This window comes from Ursus americanus, chromosome 15 (assembly GCF_024610735.1).
Source record: "Ursus americanus isolate L20-20 chromosome 15, mUrsAme1.1.p, whole genome shotgun sequence".
NCBI lineage: Eukaryota > Metazoa > Chordata > Mammalia > Carnivora > Ursidae > Ursus > Ursus americanus.
Window position 1 is genome coordinate 33399898 of NC_142141.1, and position 24200 is coordinate 33424097.

The 24200-nt window shown below is 41.4% G+C and overlaps 1 protein-coding gene across 2 annotated transcripts in view; it reads left to right on the plus strand.

Annotated features, from left to right (window-relative positions):
* PLCXD3 (phosphatidylinositol specific phospholipase C X domain containing 3) overlaps positions 1-24200 on the plus strand; it is a 167945-nt gene that overhangs the window by 99721 nt on the left and 44024 nt on the right. For both annotated transcript variants that reach the window (XR_015726866.1, XM_045787347.2), the window contains exon 2: positions 9230-9938. Coding sequence is in view for 1 of the 2 variants with exons in the window: in XM_045787347.2 (XP_045643303.1) it covers positions 9230-9938 (709 nt within the window). In the remaining variant the exon portion in view is untranslated. The remainder of the gene's footprint in view (positions 1-9229; positions 9939-24200) is intronic.

Consider the following 24200-nt stretch of genomic DNA (forward strand, 5'->3'; position numbering starts at 1 on the left):
AAAAGGTATTTTCTGTACATTTATTTTGTCAAGTGAAGTATACATATTACCAGTGTGTGGTTTTTAATTATCTGTTCAATTCTGGAAGTGTTTTGGTTTCTGATCCGTATTGTCCATTATCTCTGATGATGCAAAATCTCTTGTATTTTCCACAAAGACCCGGTCATGTGCTGGCGGACTGAGGCAAGATTATGTGCTGGGAGTAAGGAATGATCCCTTTTCTTCAAGGTTCGGTCTTTGTCTCCAAAAAACTCCCAGTACCTGATCAGTTTAATTAATGGCGTAAACAAAAATTAATGAGATTAATTATAGGTTGTCAAGTAAGAACCAGCTGATTAATTTTAAAGGTGGTTTTTTTTTCTGTCAGATTGAGCATCACGTATTTACAGTGGAGAGAACCGATTGACTTCCAAACCAAGTAAAAGTGACTTGAGAATTAATATTGTTTTCATAATCTCCTCCATGACAGTTAGAAGCCAAGAGTGGATTTTATTTATTTTGGGTACTCTCAGGGATGGGGCGGTACTGATCTATCTGCAGAGAGGACCGTGTGCTGATGTCCATATGCCATCGGTCAGGTTTGCAACCTCTCGAGGCCAGGGTCTGCACAAAAGGTTGTGTTGAGGGATTTAGTACAAGGTAACAGGGAATGGAGCTGGCTAATTAGTACTCTGGAGACAGCACTGAAGAATATTAAAGGAATACCACCAGGCAGACAGACTCAGCAGATAACCAGGTTCTAGTTACCACTCTAGCATTTAGGGAGGCGGTTTCAGTCTCTTATGGGGTGGCAGGGGGGTTACAAGAGCAGATAATTCCCCAGAAGAGTTGGACACTTAGATATCTAAGTTACCGAGTCAAAATTCCTGTTAATGAAAATAAGACAGAAAGCAAGAGGAACCTGTTGATGAATCCCAGTGTATTTAGCTGGAATCAATTATATCTTTTCTCTAAGGTCAAATCCATTCTAGAGGCCGAGACAGGGTAGAACCCTTGAGGAGGGTGGAATGGTGGCAGCTGGGATGAAGGGAATAGTACCTGAAAGCTATTTCAGTGCTCCCAGCAGGAACCCAGGCCACTGGACCAGAAAAGAAGCACATTCGAGAGAGGATTTGAAGGTCAATACAATGGGGCAGTAAGACCGATTAAATGTGAGGTTTGAGAGGCAGGTAAGAATTGAAGATGAACCCAAGGATGATATAGGAGGATTACAAGATAATTAAGTTTGTTACAGGGCACATGAAAAGATGAACCCAAGGATGAGATAGGAGGATTACAAGATAATTAAGTTTGTTACAGGGCACATGAAAAGGAGCAGTTCTTCCTGGAAGAGGAAGATGCTAAGGTCCGTCTGGGACATTTTAAGTTTAAGATTCCCATGGAGTGATGAAATTCAGTTGCCTGGTAGGCAGACGGGGGTATGGAATGCAGGTCAGATGAGATGGTGTCCATTCACGGTGCATCTATTAAAGTTGTGAGGCCAGAGAAGTAGATGAGATTACCTGAGGAAAAAGCACAGAGCCACTTGAAAGCTTGAATAGAGCTCTGGAACGTCCTCATTTAGGAGCCAGAAGAACAACAAAGGGTCGTGAAGGAGACTGAGAAAGGACAATCACACAGAGTGTAGAAAAACTAGGCAAGAGCCATGTGCCCAAAGCCAAAGAAGGAAAATACTGCAAGAAGGGAGCAGACAATGTCAAATGTTCCAGAAAGGTTGAGCACGATTCTCTCATTTGCTTATTCAACAGCTGAACTGTTGCTGAGTTACAACGGTTTCACTAAACACCTGCTGAGTTCTGTGGGAGAACTTCGGAATGAGGTCACAGAAGTGGCTCATGAGTTTTCTGTCGGGGTCACCAATGATGTTTCACAGAGGATTCAAATGGTGGCAACAGTGATGGTCTGATCATGGTGGATGAGAGAGAGAACCAAAGTCAGGGAAACAGAGCCAGGCTTTGTAGACCAATCTCCTGAGATATTTGAGGGGAAATGGTAAAGAAAAATGGCCTAATCTGTAAAAATGGTTATTAGCAGTAGTTATTTCACTTTTGCAGCATATCCTGTATGAATGATTTTGACCCATTGACTTCAAATAGTTTTATATTCGTAAAACCGGGTGCAGTAGTGGATGCAGAATTACAAGGCCTAGGGTGTTTTTTTCTTCTTTTTAGGAAGCTTAAAATCTGCTTATAGTGTGTGCGTATATGTGTGTGTAGAGAGGAGGGTTTGCAGGTGGAGAGCCAGATACAAAGAGAAAATATTTAATGAACACGATGAGTGTTAGTAACAACATCTAATAACAGTTCCTAGCTGATGAGGGGGGACTGCAGGCCAAAAGGACTATGCATTCAGGAGAAAGGAAGGCCACCATGAGTGAAAAAATCCTTCGCCACAGAGAATGGAATACACATGGGTCATAAAAGAAGACTAGGATTAAGAATTTCCTAAATTCAAAAATTCTGAGCACCTGGGTGGCTCAGTCGATTAAGCACCTGCCTGATCCCAGGGTCCTGGGATCAAGCCCTGCATTGGGCTCTCTGCTCACTTTTCCCTCTCCCTCTACCCCTCTCTCTCTCAAATAAATAAATAAAATCTTAAAAAAAAAAAAAAAGAGTCTCACGAGGGGAAGACAAGAGGGTAGACTTCTCTCCAGAGCTGCATCTCTTCCCATGGAAAGTAGAGATTGTGCCACCTGCCTATTTCCACCCCAGAAAAGGGCCTCAAAAACTAAATCTACCCTTTCAGTTCCTTACCCAGCAGTTTTCTCTTGGTTCACAGGTGGAGGGTACATATGCTTCCCCAGTCCTGGGGTGTTGGCCTTATTAGCATAAAAGGTATCAAAGTATCAAATATGCAAGAAACCTGCTACCAGACGGCAGGAGTCTTGAAAACCTCAGCACAGTGCCAACCGACAGGAATAAAACAGGCAGGGAGAGGGAAGCGTGGCATGCCATAGATAAACTTGCAAGCAAGCTCAGTGCTCTGCAGAGCAAGGAGGGGAGCAGTTCCTACTGTGATGGAGTGGGAGCCTGAGTTCTAAGGTCAGGATAGAGATATTGGAATTGCACACGCATGGCCATGTCCAACCCTAGCCTCCTGTTCTGAAGGCCTTTTGTTCTGAAGGTTCACAGATGAAATTTACTTGATACATTCTCTTTCATGTTTATTAAACCGATAATTTTGTAGAATTTGAAATGGAACTGTGGCCAAATCAAGAGACCAACCAGAAGTTCATCCCAGAGAACTTTTATAGATAAAACTGGGAAGATACTGAATGCAAGAGGGTTAGTATTTAGTATAAGTACATAGCAGAATGTAAATATTTAGTGGCTGTTCAAAGCAACAAGGAATGGGGTAAATTTGATTGTTCCATATCTGCTAAAACCTTAGACAAATGGTAGATAAGAATCTTGTTTTCAAGAAATATTTACAAACCTAAATCCTACAATTTAAATCATTTCCCTTCTTGTCCTCCCTCCCGTGCGAGCTTGCACAACCATCCCAATGTATATTAATCTAGGTAATGTTTTCTTGGTCACAAGTGAATCGATGTTTCGTGACTAGGTATACGACCCTAAGAAAATAACCGTAATTCAAGGTTTATAGTCCTTTTATGGGACTTTTTTGAACATGGTTTCATTTATTCTTTGTAAGAATCCCGCGAAGTAGGTACGGAGAGTATTTTAATTTGGCAAATTGGAAAGTCCAAAGCCAGAATGATTAACAATCTGATGTTAAATTGTGAGTTAGCGACTGAGCTTGAATTTGAGGCTCGTCTCCCAACACCCACTCAGGGCTGCTGTCAGTGCACTGCCTTACCCAGCTTACTTTCATCTGAAGGCCAGACCGCACCAGACTGAAATCGAAGTGTTGGCCACGCTGTGATCTCATCACCTGAGGCTGAAGCTCCCCTTGCAAGCTTGCTGCTTGTTGGCAGAATCTAGTTCCTTGAGTTGTGGTCCTCAAGCTCCACGAGGCTGCCCGCTATTCCAAGGGTTGGGAGGAAAACGTTTCCTCTCCCAGTTTGGGTCCTGTGACTGACAGTCTGAAAGTTAATTGATGATAGATAACAGGAGAAAAGACAAGGTTTGTCCATGTGTGCGCAGTGTACAGGCGGAATCACTCACAGATGAGTAACTCACTGAACAACCAGGAAGAAAAGGCTTGTTGTTAAACTTAGGCGAAGGGAGGCAGATGGGGTTTCAATGGGAGAGTATGGAAGGTGATACAATGAGCAGCTGAATTTTCACCTCCTAGTGCTAAGAAAGAGTCCGTCTTTTCCCAATCAAGAAACTCCTTGGGAGAGAGGTCAGTGGCAGCTGTATTTTCAGAAGCTCTGCTTAAATTTAGATAAATATTTCTTTTTGTGGCTGCTGATTGTTCAGATGTTTTCAACTTAAAGTAGTTTTCATACCACTTTGGTATTAATCCCATCAACTACCATACGACCCTCTCTATAACATTGCATTTTGCTTTTTTAAAATTGACAGAACATCTGTTGCTGCTTGTTGTCTCTGTTTTATGGGCTGACCTGCTTAGGTCAGGCCCACCCAGGATAGGATAATCCCTCTTTGGTTAACTCAAAGCCAACTGATTGGAAACCTTCATTACACCTGGGGAAAAAAATTTCCCTTCTGTATACTAGATGATACCCCATCATATTCACCACACTCAAGGGGAGGGGAATTATACAGGGCATCTGTACTCAGGGTGTGGATGTTTTGTGGCCATCTTAGAATTTTTCCTACTGCATCACCCAATAGGATGAGAATCTAAGTCTTCTACTACCGGAGACCATAAAATGAGATTATCACACATATTCCTTACATTTTTGAGTTAATAAAATGGATGTTGCATGCTAGTCAGTTGGACCAGATGACATCAAAGATCGTCCATGACAGTATGCAGAATGGAATAACTCCATTTGTACATCCAAGAAGACCTTTTAAACCAACTTTGTTTCTTTCATTCTCTTACCTGATGCATTGTTTTCAAGTACAGAAAGATGCACATGAACTTTTTTTTTTTTTTAAAGAGAGAGAACATGAGTGGGGGGTGGGGGTCAGCAAGGGGCAGAGGGAGGGGGAGAGAGAGAATCCCAAGCAGGCTCCATGTCCAGCATGGAGCCTGACTCGGGGCTTGATCTCTTGACTCTGAAATCATGACCTGAACCCAAATCAAGAGTCAGACGCTTAACCGACTGAACTACCCAGGTGCCCCTGCACATGAACATTTTTAATTAATTTCTCTTCATTAAAATTTCACAAATTTCAGTTGTGTGTCCACTATACTCAAAATGTTACATTAGTTTCGGGTGTATAATATAGTGATTTAACTCTATATGTTATGCTATGCTCACCACATAGGTAGTAAAATTCTAAGTTCTTATATTAGGCAGTTGGGTCTGTAAACCTCAAAACCCTTTGTTAACACAAAAGAGTTGTTATAGCCTGTATTAGTTAACTGTTGCTGTGTAACAAATTATCACAAAACTCAATCACTTAAAATACCACATAGTTTCTATGGGTCAGGAATCCAGGCAACACTTAACTGGATTCTCTGCTTTAGGGTCTCTCACAAGGCTACAGATCAAGATCTTTCTGGGGGAGAATGTGCTTTCCAGCTTACCCAGTGACTATTGACAGGATTCAGATCCATGAGGGCTGTTAGATTGAAGGCCTCATTTCCTAGCTTGCTGTTGGCTGGAGGCCATTCCCAGTTCTTTGTCACGTGGGCCTCTCCACCATAGCATTGTTCTGCATCAAAGTCAGCATGGGTGAGAGTAGCAAGATGGAAGTCGCAATCTTTGTAACCTAATCTCAGAAGTGGTATCCCATCCTGTTTGTGTTATTTAATTCATTAGAAACAAGTCACTAGATTGGGCCCATACTTGGGGGCTAGGGGGAGGGGTAGTGAAGGCCAGAGGGCAGGGATTGTTGGGGTCTATTTTATTTTTTTATTTTTATTTTTTTAAGATTTTATTTATTTGACAGAGATAGAGACAGCCAGCGAGAGAGGGAACACAAGCAGGGGGAGTGGGAGAGGAAGAAGCAGGCTCCCAGCGGAGGAGCCCGATGTGGGACTCGATCCCGGAACGCCGGGATCACGCCCTGAGCCGAAGGCAGACGCTTTAACGACTGCGCTACCCAGGTGCCCCTGTTGGGGTCTATTTTAGAACCATGCCTACTGTCTGAGTGAAGGAATGATTGAGCAGACTGAGGAGAAACTGATAAAAGTGCTTGTTTCAAAGAAAGGAAAAAGAAAATGACCTCTACCACTCCATTCACTTATTCAGAGCCAGAGTAAATGAACTTGATTGTTGTGGGTTCCTGATGGGAGTGGCCAGCTCTTCTCTGAGTAGAGAAGGCAAATCAAACCCAAAATGAGAGGCTAAGTTTAGAATCAGGGAGCAACATTAAGCATCAAGTCCAAATTGGAGTTTGGAGCTATAGACAAGAGAAAGATAAGAGGTGCGGAGCCCAGGAATACTGAGCCCATGTAGAAGCAAAATATTAGACCAGATAAGGCAGAAAGATTATGGATGTAGCCAAGAGCAAAGAAATAATGCCTAGCACTCTTGTGGGCAGGGCTCTCTGATTTTAAAGAACCAGGGTGGGGCCAGACTTTTCCTCTGTTACGAACAGGTCATAAAATACTGTTGTATTTTTGTTTTATATTCAAACAAATAGAAAACTTAATGGTTTAGTGAAAATGTTGAAATTGGGGAGGAAGTACTATTCCAAATGAAATCAAAAGCCATGAAGCGATTCCTTTTTTGGCCAACGTTAGATTATATATTTTCTCCCTAGATGCAAAGATAGTGTTTTGTATTGATCAATGATTTAATTCTCCTCTCCAAGTAACGTTTGCACCCGGCGCATCATTCTGCACGAAACGCTGTGCGCGTACCTGACGTCATCGAGCTTAGAACAAATAGTCATGGGGGTACCGATGGTTTCTTCCGACAGCTGTTTTTCATTTTTAGTTTAACATTACCTTATTTTGATCTTATATTTTCCTGAAATGTCAACAAATAATTTAATCTAGAGACTAATGTTCTTTTGTAGGATTTTCAGAATTGGTGAATTTCCTAGGCTTTTTTTTTTTTAATTTGCCAGATAGCCACATGACAGAATAGTGAAACTACAGTCGTATTGAAAGCAAAGAAGCACTCATTTCTGGAAAAAGAAATCTAGTCATATTTAATTCACTTTCTGCTTGCTTCCAATTATGTCTTCTGCTAGATTCTAGAGGTAACCAGTCATTTTCATCCACCTTTTTTTTTCCACATGCTTGAAAATTAACTTTTAAAAATGTTTAAATTTTATAAATCAACCCTTCTCTTGAAGGTTTATTTACTCATTTGTACCTATTTTAATCCTAGAACATTCGATGATAGCTCTTCCTAAACTCACCTTTTTCTTTCTTTCTTTAAATGTATTCTCTGTGTATATTGATCCACAGTAGCGTTTGTTTAGCTTTTTCATTTATATTAGCAATTGGCTGAACGGCAACTAATAAATCAATATGCAGCAATTTAAATGCCTGTTAAAATTTGCCAGCGCCAGCTCCAAACTGCCAGTTCTGCTTATTCAGAAAGTGCTGACATTTTCTTCCCATACCATGTACTCAAGATAAATAGATCAGACAGTCCCAGATTAAATTAAACATGACATTTCTCTATTTGGGGGTTACATTTCATTGTTTAAAAAAATCTAATAATTCTGAAGCGTTAGCTGTTCCAGATCTTAAAGGTTATCATTTTTAAGGTATTAAAGTATTTTTCAAAATACTTTCTCTAACAACTTACAGACGTGTCTGCAGTTCATACTCTTGTGATTCGTCTCAGCTGTTTAATGCTCGACATGGATAGATAGATGTATATAGAGAGATATAGATTGATGTAGATATGGAATATAGACAAAGATAAATATTGCATCACTGAAAAAAAAATTGCTTCCAATAGCTTATCAGGCAAAGGGCCTGAGGTGATAGATGATAAACATAAAGGGGAGTGTGTGTGTGTGTGTGTGTGTGTGTGTGTGTGTGTGTGTGTGTTGGCTGGGAGGAATGTAGGAACTAGAACAAGGCGTGTATTTTTTTGTTTCAAGAGAACTAAATCAGGAGTAAGGCAACACAGTCTGAGGAAGCCTGAATAACAGATGGGGAATGATGACATCTGCCCTTTCTAACATGTGAAAAGTTCAGGATACATTCATTTCATTTGACCTGTTCAGTAGGCTGTGCCCAAGAATTAAAAGAGGCTTTAAAAAACAAAATTAGAATTTAAAATAATTTCTCTTCATTAGGTCCAAATAATACTCTAAATGGCCCTCTATACTTACCGGCAAATTGTGCACATGTTCATTGCTACATTTCTGGAGTTCTGGTCTTTGTAACAGACAAAAAAATAATAATCATCATAATTAAATGGGTTGACCTTGTTCTTCCTTGGAAGAAATTCTTCCAAATTTGGAAGCCAACTCCAAAGAGAGCTTTCAATGTTGAGAGAAAATATTTGTGAAGAAAATACTCTGCCAGTTAATTTTTTAATGCTTTTAGTTTTGTTAACTTAAAAGAAAAATTGTTTATTCTATATATGAAAAGTACTTGGCCTCATCTAAGTTCATCATTGCTCAAATGCAGCGTCAAGAGTGCTGTTAAATACATCAACATTGTACTGTCCTCTTGCTTATTTCTCCCTTTCTCTAGAGGGCCCTCTTCTGCTTTCCAAAGTGTTATGAGGTACCAATTCGCATGCTGATCATCTGCCCATGAAAAAGCCTCCTTTATTCATTGAAACAAGCTCTCTACCATTAAAATCAACTCAAAGTGAAGGGAAAGGGCAAGATAGTAGACAAAGTATTTGGGAACCAGTGAAGCCTCATAAATTACATTTTATGAATGGTCACTTATGCCACTTATATGGAAAGCCAATCCTATCTAGCACATTAAATTCTTAGTTTACAGAAGTAGAAGGTGATCAGTTTTATTTATAATATTGATCAGAAGGGATTTTTACACCATTTTGTAATCAGTTTGATCTGTTGAAATGCTATGTGTACTTCAACTTAGGACCCTCCTAAGACCTGAGACTGAACTAAGTAAATATTGCTTATTATTTCCTTTCATTCATTCGAGGGAGAGATATGGACACTGCAAGAGGGAAAGAAGTTGGGAAGAACAAAGGACTGAACCATAACCACGTTATGCCTTGTTATTTTTCTAGGGTCTCATGATTCCTTCAGCTTCTACATTGATGAAGCCTCGCCAGTAGGGCCTGAACAACCAGAAACCGTCCAGAATTTTGTCTCTGTATTTGGAACTGTAGCCAAAAAGCTGATGCGGAAATGGTTAGCCACTCAGACAATGAACTTCACTGGTCAGCTAGGCGCCGGGATCCGTTATTTTGATCTTCGAATTTCCACCAAGCCCAGAGACCCCGACAATGAACTCTACTTTGCTCATGGTTTGTTCAGTGCCAAAGTCAACGAAGGCCTTGAGGAGATCAATGCATTCCTCACAGACCACCATAAGGAGGTAGTATTCTTGGACTTCAACCATTTTTATGGGATGCAGAAATATCACCATGAAAAACTGGTCCAAATGCTGAAAGACATCTATGGAAACAAGATGTGCCCAGCGATTTTTGCCCAGGAAGTTAGTCTAAAGTACCTGTGGGAGAAAGACTATCAAGTGCTGGTCTTCTACCACAGCCCAGTGGCTCTGGAGGTGCCCTTTCTCTGGCCTGGCCAGATGATGCCAGCACCCTGGGCCAACACCACAGACCCAGAAAAACTGATCCAGTTTCTTCAGGCGTCCATCACTGAGAGAAGAAAGAAGGGCTCGTTTTTCATATCTCAGGTGGTGCTGACCCCCAAAGCCAGCACTGTGGTCAAAGGAGTGGCCAGCGGCCTCAGAGAAACTATCACAGAAAGGTAAGTGTCCTTAAGGTATCAGATACAAAGCTTAAGGAATTGAACATACGTCCATATAGCCAGTAGCAGACAGAGCTAAAATGCATACTCATGTGTATTAGTTTCCTAGGGCTGCCACACAACACACCACCAACTGGGTGGCTTGAAACAAAAGAAACTTACTGTCTTCCAGTTCCGGAGGCTAGAAGTCTGAAATCAAGGTGTCAGCAAGGTCAACTCCTTCTGGTGGCTTTGAGGGAGAATCTTTTCTATGTCTCCCCCCTAACTCTGGCGATGGTTGATAATCCTTGGCATTCCTTGGCATGTAGATTCATCATTCCAGTCTCTGCCTCCATCTTCACGTGGTGTTCTCCCCATGTGTCTTTGTTTTCTCTTCTTATAAGGCCAGTCATATTGCATTAGGGCCCACCCTAATGATATCATCTTAATTATGTCTGTAAACACCCTGCTTCCAAATGGGCCACGGTGATGGGTACACGGGATTAAGACTTCAACATATTTTTTTCTAGGACACAGATCAACACATAGCACCATGTATTTTGACTCCATGTCCAGTTATCTTTTCATAGCACTCCTTTTCACATTTGCTTAGCACTTTGTAGATTACAAAGCCTTTTCTCTCCTGCTCACAGACTCTTTTTATGTACCTGATTCCATTTGATCTGCACAACAACCCTGGGAAGTAGATACTGTCTTACAGATAAAAATTGAGGTTCAGAGAAGTGAAATGTTTTGCTTAAGGCCAGTTGGACAATGAATGAGGAAACAAAGATCCGGATTCCATTCTTCTCACTCTATATTCTGTTCCTTACACTACATCGTAAGCAAGGATCACCCTCCAGAGTGTGGGTATTCCATTTGTCAAGCCCAGTCATACATGTTGGAGTGGTGATTACTTGTGAAGTATATAATTTGAGCAATCACCAAAGATCTCTAGCTCTTTCCCATGAGTGTAATACAACGTGCAGAATTGTACATATTATTTATTCTTTTGAGTTAAAGTATTAAATAATGCAGGGATGCCTGGGTGGCTCACTCCATTAAGCATCTGCCTTTGGCTCAGGTCATGGTTCCAGGGTCCCTGGATCAAGTCCCGCATCGGGCTCCTTGCTCAGCAGGGAGCCTGCTTCTCCCCCTGCCTGCCGCTCCCCCGCTTGTGCTCGCTCTCTCTCTCTCTCAAATAAATAAATAAAATCTTTAAAAAAAAGTATTAAATAATGCAGATATGGTCTGAAGAGAAAATATAATTCTTATCAGACTCTTATCTTTAATTAATATTTTGAATTATGGTAAAGAGATATACCATACATGTTTTGCTCAAGGTGTTTGTAGGGAAAGACAAGGCTATGAGGGGAAAAGATTAGAAGATGAGATGGTCTGGATGCCCTCATAGCACAGCACGTACAGTAGGGAATGGCAGGACTTGACCAGATCTGCATTTAGATCATTGGTGTAGCTTGGAGGCAGAGGATTAGAGAGAGTGGACAGGGAAGAGGTGCTTGGAACTGTTTGGGCATGGTAATGCCAACTAACCTAGGAAGGGAGGAAATACAGAGGGGATGGTATGCCGCAGCAAAAATTAAGATCATTTGATGACATTTAGCTATGAGGTATGATGGGAGAAAGGAGTTTGGGATAACGTTTCTTCTTGAGAAGTAGAACAAGTGATGCAGACATTTACAGAATCAGGGAACAAAGACACAGGGACTTAGGGAGGAGGTGGGGAGGCTTCAGTCAGGGTTACGCATCCAGTAGATGTGGCCAATTGATCATTAAGAATATAAGCCAACTCAAGTGGCAGTTATTGGCATTTTTTGGCAGTGAAAACCACAAGCCATTGGAATTGAAGGGTTCCTCCATACAGAATCATAACTTCCATCTGTTATTCAGATATTAGCTGAATTCAGAACAGCTTCCTGTTCTTCAAAATTTTAAATGCAATCCCTAGCTCTTCATTGTACACTCTATGCAAGTATAAAGCCTTCGCTAGGATTTCTGCTCACGTCTATATTTCTTACCTTCTTATGGTATGAGCCCGCACTGCTTCTGGATTACATCGTTTTCCATAAGGTGATGGATTTGATTGTCCCATGTGGCTTGTCCATGTCCCTGTAGAACTGGAGAGACATGAAACTTGCTTCTTGCCCAATTTCCACAATGGATTTTAGACTTTATTGAGGATTTGAGGCAACAGGGTAGGTTTTATAATTATAGTGATACATATAATTTAAAATTGAATTTTAGAATTGTCTGTGAGTATAAACATTCTGGCCTGGGATATCTTACCCCGATGGCATCTATATCATTTTAACCCCATCCTCAATTCTTGTGGCTGAAACTTCTCTTCCACTTCCTTCTTCTTGTCTTTTTCTCATCTCTTTTCTTCCGCTACCCCCACATTGTCTTGGAGATTCCCCATTCTAGCTTATTGTGCCAAATTATTCACCTCTCTTCTGGTCCTGAGGCTCAGCTAGTCCCATCAGAGTATTCACCAAACCAAGAAGGCTTTCTGTGTAATAGCACCACCTTCTACAGAAGTTCATTGTTTTGATAAATAACAATTTACCTCCTCTCTTACACCCTTAAAAATGAGGAAGTTATAGCATATACACATAAGAATGTGTTGTTCTCAGCCACACCCCACACAGGCCCCAGATTTTGAGGAATTCCTGAGGACCCATTAGAAGTGGGGAAGAGGCAGGAGGGGTCTGAGACTCAGCCAACTCCAATATTCTTTATTCTCACTACATCTTTAATGAAGGAAGCTTCCTTTCTAAAATTTCACACCTTGGGCATGAAAGGAGACTTCCCATAGCCCTCCCAGCTTTACCTTCTGTTGCCTAATTCTATATTTAGGAAACATTTTCCATATAATATGCCTGCTTTGCATTTGGCCAAGAACCATCCCTTGGTATACCAAAGGTATGCCAAGGCCATACCTTTACCTGTGTAGGGAATAGCCTTTGGGTAGTCAAGAATAAAAATCTACGCAAGGAATAGATGACTTTCTTTTTCTCTCTTATGACATTTCATGCAGCTAGGTCTTTGCAAGTTATAAGTTGAACTGCTCTTTGATTACTTATGCTATAGTACCAGATTAGTAAAGCAGGATTTGTGGGGAAAACATCAAATAAGAAAGTGTTGAAAATTATATATCTACACAACTCTCTCAAAATATTCACAATCTTTAGCATATACAAGACACTAACAAGCATTTTAGTGAAGAATCTTATTTAAATTGAACTAATGCAATGTTATGCAAGCACTTAATTTTTTTTCAGATAGCACTTATTAACAACCCATGGAACTCATTCTGAAAAACTGTCCTCAGGCATCTGCTCTAATTCAGAACTTTTCACTTGCCTCTGGCTTTCTTCTCTGGAATAGTAGAGCTACGTCACTGAGAAGAGGAAGAGACATTGAGGGTGGGGGAAATGGTAGGAAGAAAAAATTTAATAAATTCAAATGAAGACCCTAGAGGTAGAATCGATTTTTTCTTCTCTCTAGGATTACACAAATTACTTGCAAACGATTTGCAAATATATCTGAACCTGGCCAGGATGAACAGAGTTTATCTCAGAAGTACTAGAAAGACCTCCTTGTAAACAAATTGCCATGCCTGTATTCTGCACGTGGTATACCAGTGAAACTCGGGTTTTGTTTTGATTTGATTTGACATATTTCAGCCTTCTGGGTGAGGGTTATAGGAAAAGGTCATTGTCAATCCTTGGATGGTGCCTTGCAAAGGTAATTTACTTAGTCTGAAAGAGTCAGTGAAAGAACACTTGATTCCCCAAGGACATAGTGCTTCTCTTTTCTCATCAAGTGATAAAGCCCACGAAGATGACTTTCTGTCATTTTCCTCTTGCTATGGTGCACGAAACTGCTCATTCAGAAAGTCATAGTTAACACCAAAAGATGTAATGAGACTCTCCTTTGCCACCAAAGGAGAAGTTACTAGGTGATTTTAAGACCTCTCTGTTCCTTAAGTATTTTCATCTGCAAAATTTGGACTTTGAACTAGACTATCTCCAAGATACTTTCCAGTTCTAAAATCCTACAATTCTAAGATCCTGCATTTGACTAGTTTCTTTATAATTTTTTATTAAGCCTAATATTTGGGCTAACAAAACTGTGAGCACATGCATTTAGAAAACAGTGTTTGAAGGTGCGAGTGGCTTTCAGGGAGACTAGTCAGCCTGGATTCAGGTAGTGTAGCTTTCAATCTGGCCACTGGGTCCAAATACTGCAGATGCATTTTCCGCATTTTAGCAATGCCAAAAGACACAGATTTTTATTTCTTAAAGACCTATTTTTAATTTATTTTTCAAACACCAGCTTTTGCACCTCACCCCCACGGAATTCACACATTCTTAAAAAGAAGGTGTGCAACTTGAGTCAAGTCCTTCCCTAATTTGTGGAGGTTTATTAAATTATAGGTTTTGTTAGTTAAAAAAAAAAAATCGGTTAGACCACCTGTCAGAATATTCAAGGAGCAATGCATCCTGGCAAGTAAATCGATGCTGAATTAATTTAGACAACGTTTATACAGGCCAACAATTTAGATGATGATGATGCTGATGATGATGATGATGGTGATGATGGTGATGATGGTGGCGGTGATCATCTATTTTAAGTGTTCCATATCTGTTTAATACTGTGCTAACTGCCCTGACCATTTTCTCTCATCATCACAGTCACTGCCTTGAGGATAAGGTAGAATTTTCAGGATGTAATTGTTGTTGGTTGGTCGTTAATAAGCATCAATATGACCCAGCTGGGAAAATGAAGGCAACTCTATTTGTTAAGCTCACATCATATGCCAGGCAAGGTGCTACGTGCTTTACATGAGTTGTACCCATTCTATCCTCATCCAACAAGGTAGGTACTATTAGATACATTAGAGATGAAAAACTGAGCCTCAGAAATGTCTAATACCTTGCTCAAAATTCCCATATTAGTTTAGCAAAGCCAGGATTATTATTTGGGTGTGTTTGACTCCAAGTTCTATGGTTCCTCCTGCAAACCAGGTAAAATTCACATTTCTTAGTAGTGGGTACATGTAATATGTTATCTGTCTTCTTGGAAGACAGAGTTAGGTCCAGGGGTTTGGGAAGGTCAAGTATGCCACAGTTGGGATGGGCAAGGCTATGAGAAGAGCAGATCTGAAGTGTGTGGCTTTTCCTCAAGAAAGCAAACCCAGGTAGAATGCTGTCATGGGGGCTCATGGAAGCAGCACCACCAAATAACAGAAAGGAAAGGAACTTAAAGTGACTTGGCTTAATCCTCCTTGCCTTGTGCTTACTGCGCATTTGACTGTTTCCATCGGACAAGGAAATTGAGGCCAGAGTTATGCTAAGTGATTGCTCAAGTAACAGAGGTAACTGGCGGCAAAAATGGGATTAAATCCAGGTCTCTCAGTTTATAGGCAGAAGTCTGTCCTCGAGACACCTTAGGGAGGGATGAGGACAGAGGATGACAGGAAGACTGGAAAGGACCAGAGAACATCAGGCTGCAGGAATCAGCATGGGGCTTTCAGTGGGCACCAGGTGCAACATAACAAGGTAGCCTGGAACCTTGCCTGGAGGAGTCAGAGGTTGGGCCTGGAGATGGGCCATGGATTTTGTGCGGGTCTGGCCTTTCCTGGGCTCTCTCTGCCTCATGAGCACAATAAACTCTAATATTTCTATCTAATGGGGACACATCCCAGTTCACAACCACATCTCAAACAACACTTATGCTGTCCAGTTTACCCAGTCGCTGCCTGAACCCAGCAGATGTGGGCTGGTCTCTGGTAAGCTGTTCACCTGCAGCGCCAGTCCTCTCAGGAGTTTTAGGGAACTCACGAAGGTGGAGACTCAGCCTGGTTCAAAGGCAGCTCAGGTTGATGTGCGAGAGCTCCTGTCTCCATGAGGAGAAGCTTCCTGGCTCTGCCCCCCGGGCCATGTCCCCAATAGGTCAGTGCACCCGTGGAACAGCTGATAATGGATTAGGCTGTTCAGTAAAAGGGAAAGCTGCCTCCTCGGACTACGTATGCCTACAGAGAAAGAATATCAAGGAGACTGTGGAAGATCAGTATTAGGATAATCCTTGTTTGTAAGATGCTTTCAACATAAGATTTAATTTCTTCAACATGTAGTTATTGGAAGCCTCATTTGTTCAACAGGTATTTTTCTCAATTTGCAATTTAAGAAACTGAAGGTGAGAAATGCTAAATAATTTGTTCAGCTGAGACTTGAACCAGTGCTACGATCAATTCAAAATCTAGGTCCTTTGAACCACTAGAAAGAGGAGTTTGGCTTGTAAATCAGAAGGAAGCTCCAGAAAGCAAGCCTTTTCTGAGCCCAAGGCTTGGCAAAGGGTCCGTGCCGATGGAGAGTTCGTTCAAATGCAGGTTCCTGGGCACTGCCCTAGAGATTCTGATTCACGATTCTGTGGCTCAGGGTTTTAAATTTCTTTTTTTCCCCCCAAGATTTTACTTAAATTCAAGTTAGTTAACATATCGTGTAGTATTCGATTCAGGAGTAGAATTCAGTGATTCACCACTTACATATAAGCATCACAAATGCCCTCCTTAGTTCCCACCCCCACCCCCCTCCCCTCCCGCAACCCTCAGTTTGTTCTCTGTAGTTAAGAGTCTCATGGTTTGCCTCCCTCTCTGTTTTTATCTTATTTTCCTTCCCTTCCCCTATGTTCATCTGTTTTGTTTCCTAAGTTCCACATATGAGTGAAATCATATGGTGTTTGTCTCTCTCTGACTGACTTATTTCACTTAGCATAATACATTCTAGCTCCAGCCACATCGTTGCAAATGGCAAGATCTCATTCTTTTTTTGATGACTGAGTCATATTCCATTGTATTTATATATACCCCATCTTTATCCATTCATCAGTCAATGGACACTTGGGGCTCTCTCCAGAGTTTGGCCGTTGTGGACACTGCTGCTATATGGGCACGTGCTCCCCAGTGTTGATAGCAGCTCTACCAGAACGTTACAGTTCTAACAGACTCCAGGCGAGCCCTTCTTTGAGTAACAAGCTGCACCTCAACCACCCCCAGCAACACATAAACTTGGTTTTAGGAAACCTGGAAAGAGTTAACCCCAAGGTTTATCAGTCCCTTTCCAACAGCAGGTTCAGGTAATTCTTCCTTAAATCTCAGCCATGACTTCTCTACCCACAGACCCCGCCAGATTGGTTCTGCCACTAAAGCAGAGCTGCCCATCACTGATCTCCAAAAACCGATCCCCTGCTGTTCTCTCTCGTGCATCGCCTCTCCCATGTCACAAAGCTCCCTCCTGGCATGATTGTGCTGCAGGAGCATGGCCAAGTCTTTGGGGAGGGAGTCTCCGCTCCCCTGGGCTCAGAAGCACATTCCTTTGCAGAATCCTTAGTAACTTTGAGACTCAGTGTCTCCCACCAAAACCGATGAATATTACAGCACTTTGCAACCCGATGGCCTCCCCAGTCCTGATTTCAAACGATAAAAAAGAAGATTCTGTAACAACTTCCCACAACGAGGCCATGTGATACAAGAGTGACTTCAGCCTGGCTCCTGCTGGGGTATGTCAGGAGGGAGGGCTGTCTATAACTCTCTCTGTTTTCACAACTTTTGACCTAAGAACTTTTAAAGCCAGAGTTTACATAAAAGCTCTTTCTCTTCTTCAATCTGCTGATGTTGTGTGATTAAAGTACAGGTGAATACAGGCAGGCACCTTTCATCGTCTGTGTCAGGAGAGTCAAAGACCAGAGAGAACACCAAGCTGTTGGGAAGTCAGATGCCCATTCAGTGCCTGGTGAGGGTGTGTGTGTGTGTGTGTGTGTGTGAGAGAGAGAGAGAGAGGGAGGGTGTATGTGTCCAGCTGCATGTGTGAGAGAGAGAGAGGAAGTGTGTGTAGGGAGGAGGGAGGGAAAACATATATACTTTTCTAAAAAGCATGGCATAGGATAGAGGTTCACCCACTTTCATCTCTCTGGATATCAGTTTTCTTATGGGGAATTGCTGGGCAGATTGAGTTTAACATCTGAAAAGGAGCTAGCCTAGTGAGTAGCTGGAACTCACAAAAAGCTGAGAGCAGATGGGTTGATGGCAGGCAGATTAAGATGGAGGGTCCAGCAGCAGGGGTGTTTAGTCAGTCAGGTTGTCGCACAATCATTTGGGGACCTCAGCCAGCGCCTGAGGGGAGAGGGAGGCTTGTTTCGGACTTGAAATGAACCTTAAGATGTATTGTCAGTAGACGAGCCAGTAAGTGGTGTCTGATTCAAGGAGAGAGGAGGCCCGGATGTGGGCAGCGCGGGCCACCTACTCAGGTACAAAGATGAGGACTTCGGAGCCCGCTCTCCCTTCTCTGTAGGGCTAGGGAGGATAAACTATAATCGTAAAGGAGTAGCAGGCTCGTTTATTTCAGTCTAGAGAGATAGATGTTTGGTTACTTTGTGGGTGACCTTGTTTTTGTGCTTAGACAAAATCACAAAATATCCTTTTTTATCTCCCTGTCTCAGGATCTCATGTAACCTTGTCAGAGACCCCTATTCTGGGAGATTGTTCACGTCCGACAGGAGAATAATGGGGCCTCGATGTGAGTGTCAGGCCAGCTTCCTAATGTCAGGGGTTGCTTTTAAGTTTTTTTTGCCCTTTCCAGTACAATGCAAGGAAGAAATATCACTTGTTTCCATTTGCTTTGAAAGCCTTTGGTGTGAATTGGGCTTTCCCTGTGCTTTTCCTTTGTTGTTGTTTTTCTGAAACAAACGAGGGAGGCTATAACTGTGCGGAAGCCCAGACCATTTTGATAACGAAGCCAATCGAAGAGTTGGTGACACCCTAGCCCAGGGCTTGTCTACTGAAAATGCAAACTCTTCACATTGAGCCCTATTGACAATCAGCTTAATACTCTTCCCCTGGAGTCTTGAATTTCTGCCTAGCTCTCTGGGCCAGGGTTGGAATCCCAGGTGGTAGCTCTCAAAGGGGGTGGGGGTGAGAAAGAAATGTGAGAACACGGCATTTTGAAAAGGGAATTGCTGAACCCTTAATATCTGTGAACATTCCAACTTCCCAGAATTCCACAGCTCATTCAGGGCACAAAGAAGCAGGAGGTGAGAGTCAACTGTCACATTTACAGATGAATTGTTTTCTTGCCCTTTTTGGCAGGGGGAGGCATATTTGTCTTGGCCTTGCTTGAATGGGTGCCCCTGAAGGCTTATTTGTGTTGGCTGTTCTTGGTAGACCCAGCTTTGGGTGACTGATCTACGCATTACCGAGGGTGACTCTGACAAGTATGAATACCTACCTAAGTGAGGTGTATAAGCTAAATCCTCTCTGTCAGAAGACAAAAGGATGAGGAGCTGCTTTCCCCGCGCCCCACCCAACCGAAATTGTTACATAAAGTAACTAACACCACTCCAGGCAATGACGTCACAGCTTTTAATTTATCACGTTCAGTTGATAAAATAGTTTCTTCCATTATATTTTCAATATAATAACAATTTAAAAAGCTGGAAATATGACATTTTCTCAGACTATCTGGCCTCGGCATTTCAGAAGAAAATACTATCTTCATTGGCTGCAGGCACTAAAACGCGGCTTCGCGGTATAGAGCACAAATCTTCCGGCTCTTGATCTGTATGTCTGGGATTATAGCTTCACTAATTAACTTATTTTAAAGTACTGAAAATAATTAGACAAGAATAGATAGAAACTTGCTTGTCATAATTAATTTTTTTTTTCAGAAATCACAAGTATAGCTTGCATTTTTACTTTAAAATATTCCTTCCTCCCGCCCCCTCATCACTTATTTCCCTGTGGTCTCAGCTGTTAAAAGAAAAGAAGCTTACGAGTTGTTTCTGGAGCTGTGACATCCTTGCGTGAAGGAGCGGTATGTGGCAGTGAGACTGCAATGTGTGATTTCATTAGTGAATGCTAAAAGCACAGGCTGCCCTTTGGAAATGTATGGGAGATTTGGCCAAAAAAAAAAACCTGAGCGAATTCACCTTGTAGCTGCCTCTTATGTGAATACTAAGCAAAAATGCTATTGCCAATGTGACTTAACTAAGGTTCAAAAACGAACCAGTCAGGAGAATAAATAACACAATAACGAGTTACTCATGAATGTACATTTTTCAGACTTTTTGGTTCATCTTTGAAGAGTTGAATTTAGATAGCCTGTTTCTCCAGGTAAAATACTTGTAAGAAGTAGCTTGTAGTGAATCGATTGTAGGGAAACTTGGTTAGATCACTCAGTCTAAGTTCAGTCTGTTAACAGACACCATATGCTGATTTGGGGGAGATATGATAAATCTATTGCTAAAAAATAGCCTGGAAACTTAGTTTTATTCCTATCTTGGTTTTACATTTACTGGTTAGCAGTTGAAGGTTTATTTAATAAGTTTGACCCTCAGGCTGAAGAATTTCACACCTTTGTACACACACACCTCATTGCCACTGTGTGCTTACACTTTACCCACGCGGCTAAGCAGCCCCCAAACGGGATATGGCCAAGGACCCTTGTATCTGATAGTGACTGAGAGACCCCTTAATGCCATGAACACGTGTGGGAGCATTTTGATGTCTCCGTGACATGGGCTGTGCAAATAAAATCTTGTTCAATGTTCTACCATTTTCTGCTCCAACTAGCATTAGGTAGCCAGCTTTAGATTGAAAAGGTGGGGGGGGGTGTGTGTGTGTGTTGAGAGGGTAAGAAAGAAGTAATGAAAGTAAGTAGAAATCTGCTTTTCTCTCAGCACCTGTGAGAGTACATTGCTTTATTCCTGCTCCATGAGAAGAGTTTCACATGCAATGTGTCCTTATCTTCCAGTTGAGGGTAGAGAAAATGCTCAAATACCAAATGTATTCTCTCACCTAATTTCAAGATTGTTCTGGAACATGCATTTACATTCTTTCAGCTTGCTCTAGACCTTATATTTTCTTTAGTGTTGTTCTTGAGGTATTTCTTTGGCAATTTAGTTGTGAAAAAATTTTTTTTCCTGTCCCAACGTTGCATGGCTTATTTTATTTGTGATATTTTGAGGTTTTTCTCTGTCTATGACTCTTGCTAAAAAATTCAAAGAGAGCTTAGATATGGTGGGATAGAGAGGGGAAGAAAATTGTGTAACCCACTTGGTGAGTAGGATGTGTTTAGGCTATGGGTTTAGAGAATTTTAATTTCTATTTTTCATGGTGGACCAAAGTAGTCTTTCTCAGAGTTCCAGCTCAAGAATCCACCCATCCTTTGAATCCAGCCAGTCACTCCACCAACAAGAACATGTTAAGGTCATGCTGTGGACTTGAAGTGCAGATAGGAGAGGCACGGTGTAGTGTCTTATAAAATATTGACTCCTGATCCTTAGGTTACAAGGCAATCTTTTTAGAATTTGAGATTTATATAAGAGACAGAATTAGAGAATGGTACGTGACAGAATTTGCAACTGAGTACGAACATTTTGACTTGTAGATTTCATATGCCATAGGAGCTCAAAAGAAGGAAAGATGACAGAAGTGACTTACCTGATATCTCAGGACAATAACACACTGACCTTTCCCGCCCTTTTCCGTTCCTCAAAACGTTGCAATGTTGTGCTCAAATATCAAAAGTATATCTATTTTCTTTACTCAAATGTGATCTACTTTTGTGGTTCTCCAATTATTGACCATTGACAATGGCAAAAGCATCTTTTCTAAGGTAGAAAATTCTGCTCGGGTTTGAGAACATTTCCAGATAATAATGTTCAGACTAGGCCAACAAGTGAGAGTTCCATGACGGTTTGAAAGACCCAGCCACAGACACTCAACGCTTTGCGTGTTTATCGGAGTTAGTGATGGCTGTTTTTGAGAGAAGGGAAAACAAACCACTATGTGAAAGGATTTTCTTTTGACCACAAAATTCAGCAAGTCCCCTGAGAAAGCTTGTAATGACATGTTACATATCTTATTTTAAAAATTTGAGGTAGAAAAATATGCTTTTAGGCTTGACACTCTGTCCTGTCCACTGTATGCGCCAAGATATATTCCTTTGTTATCAGAAGTACATATCAATGGAGTACATTCCTTCACTTATTTGAATTAACTTGACAAGGGAGCCACCTTTGGGACTGACTTCTGAAAGACAGCTGAGAAGCAACTTCTGACAACTATGGTTGGTCTTTGCACTATTTTTTCCTCTCTTCCTTCTCAGTTTTGCAATGAAAAGGGACAATTTTATAGCAACTTGGCAAAACGGTAGTGCAGGAAGTCCCAGCTGTTCTTGCCCCAGCTGCCTGCGAGATCTAATAATATAGGGTGGGAATAGCACATCTCCCAGAAGAGTGCACACATTTTAGTTTGCTTTAATTTTCCTGCCAATTAGACGTTTAAGATGCCAAATGTATCTCCAGGCAACCTCTGTGACAATTTAGTACCCTTTGGTAAAGGCGCCGAAGGCAAAGAAAGATTTTCAAGTGGCAAATAGCACGGAAAACATTTACTCTTTCATCACCAAAGAAAGGGCATGTGCATACCTATGGAGACACGAGGACACAGGCAAGCTTAGTAACACTGCCACTACTGAAGGCTGCGAAAGAGCCCGGGAGTCAGAATTCTCAGCCAAGGGCAGAATTTCTTAGCTCAGAACTGGCATTTTAGACAGGGTAGTTCTTCGTGGGGAGGGAGTGTCCTGTGCGCTGTACAATGCTCGGCAGCATCCCTAGCCTCCGCCACGCGACTCCAGTAGCACCTTGCCCCCCAGTCACAGCAGTCCAGAATGTCTCTAGATATTGCCAAATACTACCCCCCACCCTGTGTCCGTGTGTGTGTGTGTGTGTGTGTGTGTGTGTGTGTGTGTGTGTGTGTGTGAAAATTCCCTCTAGTAGAAAACCACTGGCCTGGAGCAGCCATTGCACAAACGATCTGTGAAGTTATTTTTCCTGGAGCTCTATTCCTTTCCTTGTTAAACAAATGATACCAACTGCTCGGGGATTAGGGAAACATAAAATATTTAGTTATATGGCTTGTGGGGTTTTTTTGGTCTAAACGAATATGCCAAAATTTATACATTTTCAGGGTCTGCTGCCTTCAGATTAGTCACCTTGGGAATTTACGGATCCATCCAAGGGATACTGAAGCACTTTTAAGACCAGTTTTAGTGGGGGTAAATCTTCATCTTTTCAGGGTGAATTGGTTTTTGAAACCACCTAAACTCAGAGCCAAGTTTAGTAAATAAGGTGGGTGAGCACAGCTGATGAATGCTGTTTGGAGTCAAAATCCAAGTGGTACAATAATGAGGTTGATTTTTCTTCTGTGCCTCATGAACATACTCTGAAGGTAATTTGAATAGAAGAGTTATAAAAAGATTTTGAGTCATCCTACCATTGATGGGCTAAGTGAACAATCATCTCCACAGGTAACAATTCTGAATGATGGCTCACTTTCAGCTTGTAAGTTCTAGGGTGTGTGTTATAAAAAGAACATCCCACGTCTTTAGAGTCATACCTCATAGAATAAAGTAGTATAAGAGAAAATATTCTTGATTCTTGAAAATGTCTTTAAATATGTTTATTATTATTTGTATTATGTCAATTAAACCATAGATCTTTATAGAGCGTTTACTGAGTCTGTGCTAAGTGCCTGACTTCAGAATGACTAAGATACAGTCCCTGGTTCTCAAGGGGGTTACTTTCTAGTGGGGAGACATATTCATGAGCAGTTTATTTCAACATAGTGTGGTAAGTGCTAAGATAAACCAGAAGCAGATGTTTACTGGTTTCTGAACCCAGCACTGCCACTTACTAACCAATTATGTCAGCTGACAGAAGTCAATTTCATCTGCCTTCAGGTTCCTGATCTTGTAAAGTAAAGACATCGACTAGCCTTTTTCCCCTCTTCTGGCATCAACACTCTAATTCTATGATAACAGTGACAATTTCCAAGGGCATACGTATTGCAATATTTTGTAGGGGAAATCTAATACATATGGTATCTACACACTAACCTTTAGTTTCATTTGAATTATTACTAAAACAGGAAGAAATTCCCAATTCGATGTTCATGAACACCAACTCTTGGGAGACCTGACCTGTTACGGGTAGTTCATTATTAAAGAGTGATTGTAAACCAAATGAATTATACTTTCTTTCTCCTGAACTGTGCAGGGTTATAATGAGCTATATGTAGCTGTGGTTGACCAGAAGTTGCTGTATCTTAGGAAAATGGTAAGCTGTGGAAAGTGAAGTGAAATATTTATCTTTAAAAATGAACTCCTAAATCCTTTGTTATTCAAATCAATGCATTATTAG